The 9,801-nt window shown below is 42.6% G+C and overlaps 1 protein-coding gene across 2 annotated transcripts; it reads right to left on the minus strand.

Annotated features, from left to right (window-relative positions):
* Window positions 1–4,422: 4,422 nt before the first annotated feature.
* Window positions 4,423–6,573, minus strand: LOC125531542 (BTB/POZ and MATH domain-containing protein 2-like). Of its 2 annotated transcripts, none has more exons than XM_048695915.1 (2): window positions 6,238–6,573; window positions 4,423–5,663 (listed from the first exon to the last, which is right to left on the minus strand). In XM_048695915.1, the coding sequence occupies exon 2, from the start codon at window positions 5,646–5,648 to the stop codon at window positions 4,608–4,610; it is 1,041 nt and encodes a 346-aa protein (XP_048551872.1). In that variant the 5' UTR covers window positions 5,649–5,663; window positions 6,238–6,573; the 3' UTR covers window positions 4,423–4,607. The 2 variants fall into 2 exon arrangements, with proteins under 2 accessions (XP_048551872.1, XP_048551871.1); XM_048695914.1 differs by having other exon boundaries at window positions 5,821–6,573.
* Window positions 6,574–9,801: the final 3,228 nt, after the last annotated feature.

Here is a 9,801-nt window from a genome sequence, read left to right on the forward strand (position 1 = left end):
TCGCCGTCGCCACGCACTCGCCGCGCGCCGCAGCCGATGCCTCCATGTCGGCCGCGCACGCCACCGCGAGCCATTGCCGCCCCTCGAACATTGTGGCTCTGAATACCAATTGTTGTTGCAGCCCTAGACTAACTCTTGCTCTCTCTCTGGCTCAAACCAAGGAAGAAGAAAGAAAGAAGTAGGGGAGGACACGGTGGACATAGATGGATTCCTGGGGACGAACGCCCGCTGCTCGTACAGCCCGCCGCTCGTACATTGTGTTTCCACCAGAGCACAAACTCTTGGCTCACACCACGCACATGCGCACACACACGCTACACACACGCGCCCTGCATAGACCGCACCTGGCGCACCCGACACTAGTCGTCATCGCTCGGGCATGGCTTATTGCCAACAAAACCCTCTAACTCCCATTGGCGACATCCGTCCCATCGTCACACACATGCTTTTCCCAACAGATTATGCTGGACTGCACTTTCAGGGGGAAAACTAAATTTTATTTTCTTGGTAGTTATGCAGATGAAGGGAATTTCTAGCTACTCATGGTTAAACTGACAAAACGACCAGTCGGAACAAATCGATCCGCTACTTAATTGATGTCTCCCACATGAACCACTTATCCAGCGCCTTGGTCAGCAAAAGAACCTACTGCTATCACCACCCCAAACGAACAATTTTTCATCCATATACAGAACTAAACGCAATTTCTGATAGTCAGCAGCAAATGCCAGACCATGTAAAACAGATACGCAAAATACCTTTTAATCCACTGAGGCGTTTTTGGATCTTTGCAGAGCGCCGTCTCTACTGTCCTCGGCCCACTGTTAACGATTGGCAACCTGCACGCGAAAGCAAACACCGAAAAAAGCACATCCGGCTCACGAACGAGGGTGCATGTTCATGCCCGGCGCATAGAACCTAGTCCCTCCGCCGCCAATGCACGACGGCTGCTTGGTGGCAAAGGACGGGGGCGCCGGCGGAAGTAATGTTTTGAGGACAGCGAGGGACAAACCTGCAATCTCCGGGGCACGCCCATGGCGGTTGCCATCGCCTATCCAATCGCCTCCCCTCCATCCCCTAGGGTCCGGAGAAATTTCAGGTGATACCAAATTTTAGGTGCTACCATGATGCAACTTTCTGGGTCATTGGATCTCAGATACGATGGCATCTTAAGAGCTATTATAACTGTGCGTAGTGTTGAAACATTGAATAGCTTTTTTGTTAAATGTTCAAGAACTCCGAGAACCGTCGGATCTCAGATCCAACTGGTCCCTGGACCCCGTATCATGGTAGCACCTAAGCCTTTGTATCACTAGATATCTTCCACCTAGGGTCCCTCCCTGGATTTTACACACATCGCTCTTTTGTTGTTAATCAATTTTTCCTTTTTAGGTGGTCTCACAGGGAAAATCCTGGACCATGGTCCAGCTAGACTTACGATCCTGGACTAGCGGCCCTTGTCCAATAGGGCCAGTCACCTGCATGCTGGCCCACTGCTGTCGGCTTTACGGGTATCTGTATGTGTCGACCGCTTCCTACGTCCTTCACGTACGCCGCTAGTGGGAATACTTTGTTTTTCACAGCTCGCACACTACCCCATTCAATGCTCAAGCACCTACCGATCAAGCCAATTCGACGGCCCAGATAATAGTACTATATACATGTATGAGCCTTATGGCTATCATTTTCATGCCAATTTCAGCTCAGTTGGCCAACCTTTGCCATACACTATGTTCCTTGCCCAAAACTACTATCCGTTCCATGGCAACGGAAGTACACAAGGATGTATACAAGTCAGGCCCTCTGCGGTTGAGATAATACCCTACTTCCTGTTTGTGATGTTGTTCTCTTGCGTAAGGTGTGATTAAGAATGTTGCAAATCATCAACCAGGTGCTCCAGGACACTTATATAGAGTGCGTCAACACTAAAGCTACAACGGCTGGTTATAAATGTTTTGTATAACGGCATACTAAAAACCGACAATTTCTTGCCATTACAGATAGTAACTGAAATATTAAACAACTAGTGGAGGCTGCATATAACGCCTGTGTTTAATGCCTAGTGGAACATCCACACACAACGCCTCCTTAATTGCTCCTGGCCGTTGGCCTGCTGTAAAACCGACGTCTGATAAACCTACTAACGAGAGTACTGATTGACCGGCAATCAGGCTAGCGATTGTTTTCGGACTGGTGTCCACTTCGACTAGGACGCCACCCCCCCTGTTGTTGTTCTTGACTGGGTCCTTAGCATACATGGGCTTTGTCCTACATTGGCCTTTAGTTTGGCCTCCACAATGGTGAATTACCTCGTCAGGTTGATCGTCACAATCCTAACTAGTTACTCATAACTTACATTATAATATTGGAGACTAAGAATTCGGTTTTAGATTTCTTTTTGTTGTGTTGCATGGAACTTTTTTTTATAATCCACTGCCGTAAACATCGACAATAATAGAACAATTTGTTGTGGATATGAATTATCATGTTAAATCCACTGAAATGCAATCTAGCCTACAACTTACGTGCTTTTATTAAATTATTTATCTAGTTAGAGCTGTGGTTGTTGAACTCAATAAACTCTCCACTACACGCACTACTTTTGTTAGCAATGATATGCCATAATAATGACACACTTGTGTATACACATAATTACTTAATTATTTCTCACACAATATTTCTCAAGTTTGTAGAATATATGGTACTTCCCTTTTTATGAAGAAATTTATGCAATGATATCCCCTTGGAACAAAATAATATCTCACCATACAATTGTGATGGAGATACACTTATTTTCCCAAAAAAATGTGACATGAGTTGTTCAGATTGCTCCACAAAAGGAATAAGAATAAGATGGCCAAGAGAACAAGGCTGGTCAGTGTAGAGGGGCCAATGCTAAAACTATTTCTAGTAGTGATTCAGATATGTATGGTTGGGCAATACAAAGCACATATTCCCTATGTGGGCAGGGCCAGCCCTGTGTTTCAGGAGGCCCTAGGCGAACTCGAAGACATGGGCCCTTATGTCCTAATACCATATGTGTGTGTGTGTGCGTGTGTGTGTGTGTGTGTGTGTGTGTGTGTGTGTGTGTGTGTGTGTGTGTGTGTGTGTGTGTACGTGTGTGTGTGTGTGTGTGTGTGTGTGTGTGTGTGTGTGTGTGTGTGTGTGTGTGTGTGTGTGTGTGTGTGTGTGTGTGTGTGTGTGTGTGTGTGTGTGTGTGTGTGTGTGTGTGTGTGTGTGTGTGTGTGTACGTGCTATATAAACTATATATAACTTAGTAAGAGTAACTTTCAACCACACATCTTTAGTTTAAAATTTGACTATAATAATTCAATTGACTCCATCGACAACAATAATAACCAAATTCAAACTAACTCCATCGACAACAATAATACTAAAAAGATAATTAAACTTTAAACTCGTTGGACAATGCCGATAACTTTACACCCATGAACTTTTCTTGAACACATATTACCACTGAAAGCTAGTAGCAAGGCTAACTATTATATAAAGAAGACAGTAGTTCGGCCGCCCTCTATCCTTGTATTGGAAGCCTTGCGTGTATATATTATATATCGCATCGCCATCACCATGTGATGTTATTTTTATGTTGTTTCAGCAAGATGCTTTATGGAAATCATGTGTAGGCCTGTTCTATACTGGGCGATCACATAGATTTTTTATCTATTGTTTAGCTAAATAAGAGTCGATGGAATATTGTATATATCATTGTTCACATTCACCAACAACATACCTACGTATCTCATCTTGGATGCATTTTTTTTTTGAGAATCTCTTGGCTGTATTGTATGTCCTGACATATACTATATCAATTGTATGATTATTAACGGCAGCTCTCCCCAGCCGAAAAATTCTCATCGACGGCAAATTCCATCTTTAGCTTCTCCTCTCTGAAATAATCGGAGTTGAAATCTATTCGGCAGGAGAGCCTCTGGCTGGGGTCGCTTGAGTCGGCCACAAACACATATAGCACTGATGGCACATTCAGCTGGTCAGATATTTAATCCCATTTAAGCAAGTCTTGCCGTCGCAGCCGAGCTCGGGAGACAAGCGCTGCGAACTGGTACACACGATATCACTTGGCGGTGACAGTTTTGCTGTAAAACACTCAAACTCCAACTCTCCAGCTTCTGCGAGTTCCTCGAGGGCAGCTTCCCCAACTCCTGAAATTTTACACTCCGTCCATCATGGCAGCCAGGAGTTCAACTCCAAGAGTTTCCGCGTTTAGCGTTGCTCCGGGCACAGAGTTGGCGGAGCTCGGAGCCAGATCGTTGCCAAACGCACCTTAAGATACGTGTAATCTGTAAATCATCTCATATTCTACATGTGCCTAAATATTTGTTTGCAGAAAAAGGGAAGATAGGGGTACCGTGTTAGTTTAATCACATGTCATTCTTGCAGTTTATTGTAAAGTAAGAAATGATATGCACTTGCATAAAACGAATTGATACATTATTTCTTGGAATAGAGTAACTCAAATTCGACAGAAATGATGAACATAACATATGACTAAGAAAACCAGTAGAAAAACAATGGAAAGGTGTGATGTATCAGTCGCCACACTATGACAAGCTAGACCCCACATACTAGATCTTTGGGAGCTTACAAACGCTCTCTAAAATCTCCAATGCTGTACTAGAACTCTTTCTCTTGAGGTTTTCATAGTCTTGGCTCGCCATTACTTCACCAAGTATTGTTGGAGATGCCATAAATTTGAGGCAAGCCTGTTTGAGATCATTACACTGATGTTGATCAGCTAGCGCATATGTAGTTGCCACTGTTTGTACATCAAGACAGCTGCAAAGAGTAGCCTCACATATGAGCTTCAACTTTTCAATTGCGTAGCGATCCACAGCCTCGAGTAAGTGGCGTACAATCTCTTTTCTGTCCTCGTCATCAAAACCGTCGAAAGGAAGCACCAAGCAGTCTGTGTACACAAAATGTATGAGAGCCCTAAAAACGTCAGGTAACATATCTTCCACGATTACGGATGACCCGTCTTTCTCCATCATTGGTCCACAGAGCTGCGCCCTAAACACCTGTGACCTTGCCGCGAGCACTACCCTATGTGCAGGAAATGCTTCACCTTGGACGCAGAAGGTCACGTCCGCCCATTCTTTTGACTCTAGAAGATCTGCAAAATCAGTTGACAGTTCTGGTGGTGGCAGCTTCACTTGGGGTGATAATAAGTCACTGCAAGTCACCAGTGGATCTTTCATAACAGTGATGGAAAATTCAATCAAGAAGCGGTCAAATTCCACATATTCTGCTTCAAGCAAAGTTTTCCCCGTGACCTTCTCCCACCCTCCCATCCTATATTTTCCTTCTGCACTAGATAAGTTTAACACTCCGGTTTGAGTCCACTCTGTGCATTGTCCTCCTGGGGAGATCAAACGATAGCAAAATATTGCACTGACTTCTGCATTTTCGCTCATAAGCTCACCAAGAATAGAGATGTGGTTTTGGCTTTCAGCATTGATTCCTTGTGGGTAGAATCTAACTGACCAGTCATACCCACCAACTTGGAAGGCATGGGACCTTAGAAAATTGCCCAATCCAGTTTCCTTGATGAAACTATAGTTAGTAACCGCGAAGATGCAGGTCGAGTCTGCAGTTGCGAAGTCCATGTGCAATACAAGTGCCTGCAATTCCACACAAGATCTAATTAGCACACATATATGCTTCATTATTTTACAATAACAGAAATGTATGTACCAGTCCAAAGTTGTGACTCAATTATTGTAGGATGAACTGTCAATACACTACTCGGCCTGGACACAAGTTATGGACCAAACTCACCTTCCCGCAGCAAACAAGAGTTGCATCACAGGGTAGCATTATCTCTCTTTTCCTCTGGCTTTCACACAAAAAAGAGCTCCACCCGAATGTTTTGACTCCTAACACCAGAGGAAACGAACGTTGTTCCTCTGGTCTGCTATGGCGCTCCTCTCAATTAATTACTACAAACAAAATGGCACCGCAAGAAGACCAATTCCAACTGAACAGCCATTCGTACAATTTTTCCATTGGTAAAACTCCATGCATCTTTTTATTTTCGTGGAAAACTCCATGAATGTCCTTATAAACTGTACTTATACTACTTCTCACATAAAAAAAACAAATCTATACGAACCATGCATGCATCTACCTTTGTAGTACTACTACTAGTCTCTACTGTGTCTACTGCTACTACTAGCTATGGATTGAATAACGGACCTTGGAGTTCAAGAGCGCGGTGGAATGACGACCAACGGTAGAAGGGATCCCAAAGCAAAATCCTGGCCGGCAGGCTTTCGAAGATTGGTAGAGATAAATGGAATCTCGTTGCTCACAAGGTAGCCAACTTAGGGAGAGAGATCAGTATTTCTCGCTCTGGGTAGTTTGTTCCTGCTAATGTGCGTGGTTGGGTTTTAAAGGATTGAAAACTTGCCTTCTCGTGATAATAATTGTGCGCTATCTATTGCAATCAGCAAATATTTAGATAATTTTAACGCCAGGCCAAACAATCCCATTACAATTAATACAATAAATGACCACTTATCTGTACATAAATATTCTGACAAAATTAACTGGCGACCATATATCTCCTGCGATATGTTCCGTAAATGCACAAAATCCTCACCAGTTTCTAGCAACTACTTCCTCTGTCTGGATTTATTAGCCTCCCTTGTATTACAGGTCAAACTTTGACCAAAATTGTAACTAGGGAGTGGTTTTTATAAACATAGACGCATTGCACCCACTTATCTATACCCTCCAACATTGCTTTGAAAAACTCTTCTTTTTGCACCTCGCAAATGATGAACGTATGGACTGCAAACTTCACAGTTAATAAAATTTTAGAACTACATTGTTGGAAAGAATGTTTGGATTGTTTTTCGGGTCCAATCTATATATACAAAATGAGATTTTTTTTTGTAAAGAAATACTACTACTACCTCTGTAACAAAATATAAGTCAGTTTTGTAGGCTAAACTAGTCTACAAAAACATGTTATATTTTGATATGGAGGGAGTATTATATTAACTATTTATGTTGCACCAAACAATCTGGTGTTTGGTCACACATTGTAGTTTGAATGCATTGTTGACCTGTGAAGAGTGAAGTCCATGTGCCGCTTTATTTTGGACATATAAAAGTGACAACATGCACAGGTCGTGAAGCAAAAATGGTTAGATAAGCGGGTGTACAACCACAAATTTCCCTTTTAACTAATAAAATATGAACTGTATGTCCAAAATTAATACCGTCGAAAACTATCTTTTGAATATGAATCTGGTAGCATTCTTTCTGTAACATATACCTCATATTCTGTCCGTCATATGTATGGTCAAAAATTAACATGAAACACGAGTGGGAGGGGGCAATAAACCCAGATGGAGGGAGTACCACTAGTAGAAGAACGACCTTACGTGAAACACATTAGTCCCGGTTTGTAACTGAACCGGCACTAATGTGCTCATTAGTGCCGGTTCCAACGGCTAGGCGGGCAGCGATCGTTAGTACCGGTTCGTGGCGAACCATTAGTACTGGTTCGTGCCACAAAACGGTACTAAAGACGTGGTGGTAGGCTTGTGTCAGGTTGGGGCACCACCAGCACCTTTAGTACCGGTTGGTTATATGAACCGGGACTAGAGATGCACCTTTAGTCCTGGTTCGTATAACTAACCGGTACTAATGGTCATCCTATATAAATCCCTTCGTCGAGCCCGACTGCTCTGTTCTTCCCCTTTCCCCTCTCCTCTATTTTCTTCGTCTTCCTCTCGAGCTCACACTCCATTTTTGCAAAAATTTGTGAAGATTTGAAGGCACCCCATCCATCCAAGTAATCACAAAGGTTAGCAACTTTGTCCTTTCATCTCTCATTGCTTGATTAGCTCTTGAAATGCTCTATAAGTATAGTGATTTGTGAGTTTTATTTTTGGAAGGAACTATATGTGGTAGCATTTGATTTATATGCAATTTGAGGTAAAAATAACTCTTAGTTCGCATATGTAGGTGTGGTTTACTTAGTGCCTTCCCGTCTCCGTCATAACCATCGTCGATCGCCCGCACCATCCCGTCACCAGCACCACCTTGGGGTTAGCCTCTTGTTCTTATCTTTTTTATATAAAAAATCATGTTTGTGTGATTTAGATATATAGTTGCTCGTATAATTATCTTACCGGTACGTTGTTTGTTATACATAGTGCCATGGTTTTGATATCCATCCCCGTCGGCCCTCGTCCGGGTTATGATTCAGATGTGGTATATTTTCTTTTATAACTATTTGTTGCATTTCGTATTTATGACAAATTATGCTCATCAAGTTCACATAGATATTTTTATCGAGGAGGCATGTAAACCGGAAATTCCAACCTACCCTATTGCCGAGAGGTTGAATTCAGTTGAAAGGGAAAATGAGTATTTGAAAGAAAAATTGAAAAGAATTGAGGGAGAGAAGATGGAATTGGAGTTGCATGTTGCCGATGCCGTCGATGATCACAAGATCAAGATGGAGAAAATGCGCTTGAAGATTAGAAAGATTAGAAAATATGACATTGATAGTGAAGCTTGGTATCATTATGTTGTTGGATCAATTGTTTCCTTAGTTGCGATCTTGATCGCATTTGTTGTTGCATTTAAATGCTTTAGCTAGAGAGTTATTTGTATGTTGCATTGAAGTGTTTATGAACTTTATGTATGAACTTGTATTAATTTGGTCTATTCGGTGATGTGTAATGAAGATGAGCCGGCAATGGATGTACGATGACCGATGCTCTCCCCAGTTTGCTAACGGTGTGCAAACTTTTCTACTTGCGGCTGAGGAAAACAAGTGGGCGGATAGTTTTATGCCTTGTCCATGTGCTAGTCGTAAGAATGATCAGAATTACTCTAAGTCAAGAACCATTCATGTCCACCTGTTTGAGTCTGGTTTCATGCTCCACTATAATGTTTGGACCAAGCACGGAGAAAAAGGGGTTATGATGGAAGACAATGAAGAAGAAGAGGACGACGACAGCTATCCTAGCCATGGGTTCCCTGAATACGTTGGTACAACAATGGGGGAAGAAGCTGAACTGGCAATGCGGGAAGAAGCTGAAGAAGAGGCATCAGAGATGAGCCCGCTGATGATCTAGGTCGGGCCATTGCCGATGCAAAGAGAAACTGCACAAGTGAAAAGAAGAAGAAGAAGTTGCAGCGCATGTTAGAGGATCACAATAAATTGTTGTACCGGAATTGCGAAGCTGACAAGAAAAAGCTGGGCACCACACTGGAATTGCTGCTATGCAAGGAAAAGAATGGTGTATCTGACAAGCGATTTGAAAAGTTGCTGATAATGTTAAAGAAGATGCTTCCAAAGGACAACGAATTGCCTGAGAGTACGTAAGAAGCAAAGAAGGCTGTCTGCCCTCTAGGGTTAGAGGTGCAGAAGATACATGCATGCCCTAATGACTGCATCCTCTATCACGGTGAGTACGAGGATTTGAACATTTACCAGAACACTATTCATAATTTTTACATCATTATCGATATCTAATCACACAACTAATACATGCATATTGATCTCCTTAAAAGTTCAATGATGTGCGGGTAAGCTCCTACCAACGGATCGCGTACGAGCAATTCAAGAGGAAATAGCGGGATTTTTGCTTGACCAGGTCATAGATCCCGAAGGAGAATACCATTGCCCGCTACCGCGGTAATGCCTCCATGTAGGAGAAATTGTATATACCAAATTGTATATAACATGTGTATGTGTGAATGGTGGTGCGAGACATTCGATGATATATATATATA

This window comes from Triticum urartu, unplaced genomic scaffold (assembly GCF_003073215.2).
Source record: "Triticum urartu cultivar G1812 unplaced genomic scaffold, Tu2.1 TuUngrouped_contig_7442, whole genome shotgun sequence".
Lineage (NCBI taxonomy): Eukaryota > Viridiplantae > Streptophyta > Magnoliopsida > Poales > Poaceae > Triticum > Triticum urartu.

Bases quoted from the DNA above. Each gene is read 5' to 3' on its own strand.
- LOC125531542 (XM_048695914.1), bottom strand. From the start codon at position 5,859: ATGCTACCCTGTGATGCAACTCTTGTTTGCTGCGGGAAG. The intron at 5,664-5,820 runs GTGAGTTTGGTC...GTGGAATTGCAG, and splicing joins CTCTTGTTTGCTGCGGGAAG to GCACTTGTATTGCACATGGA.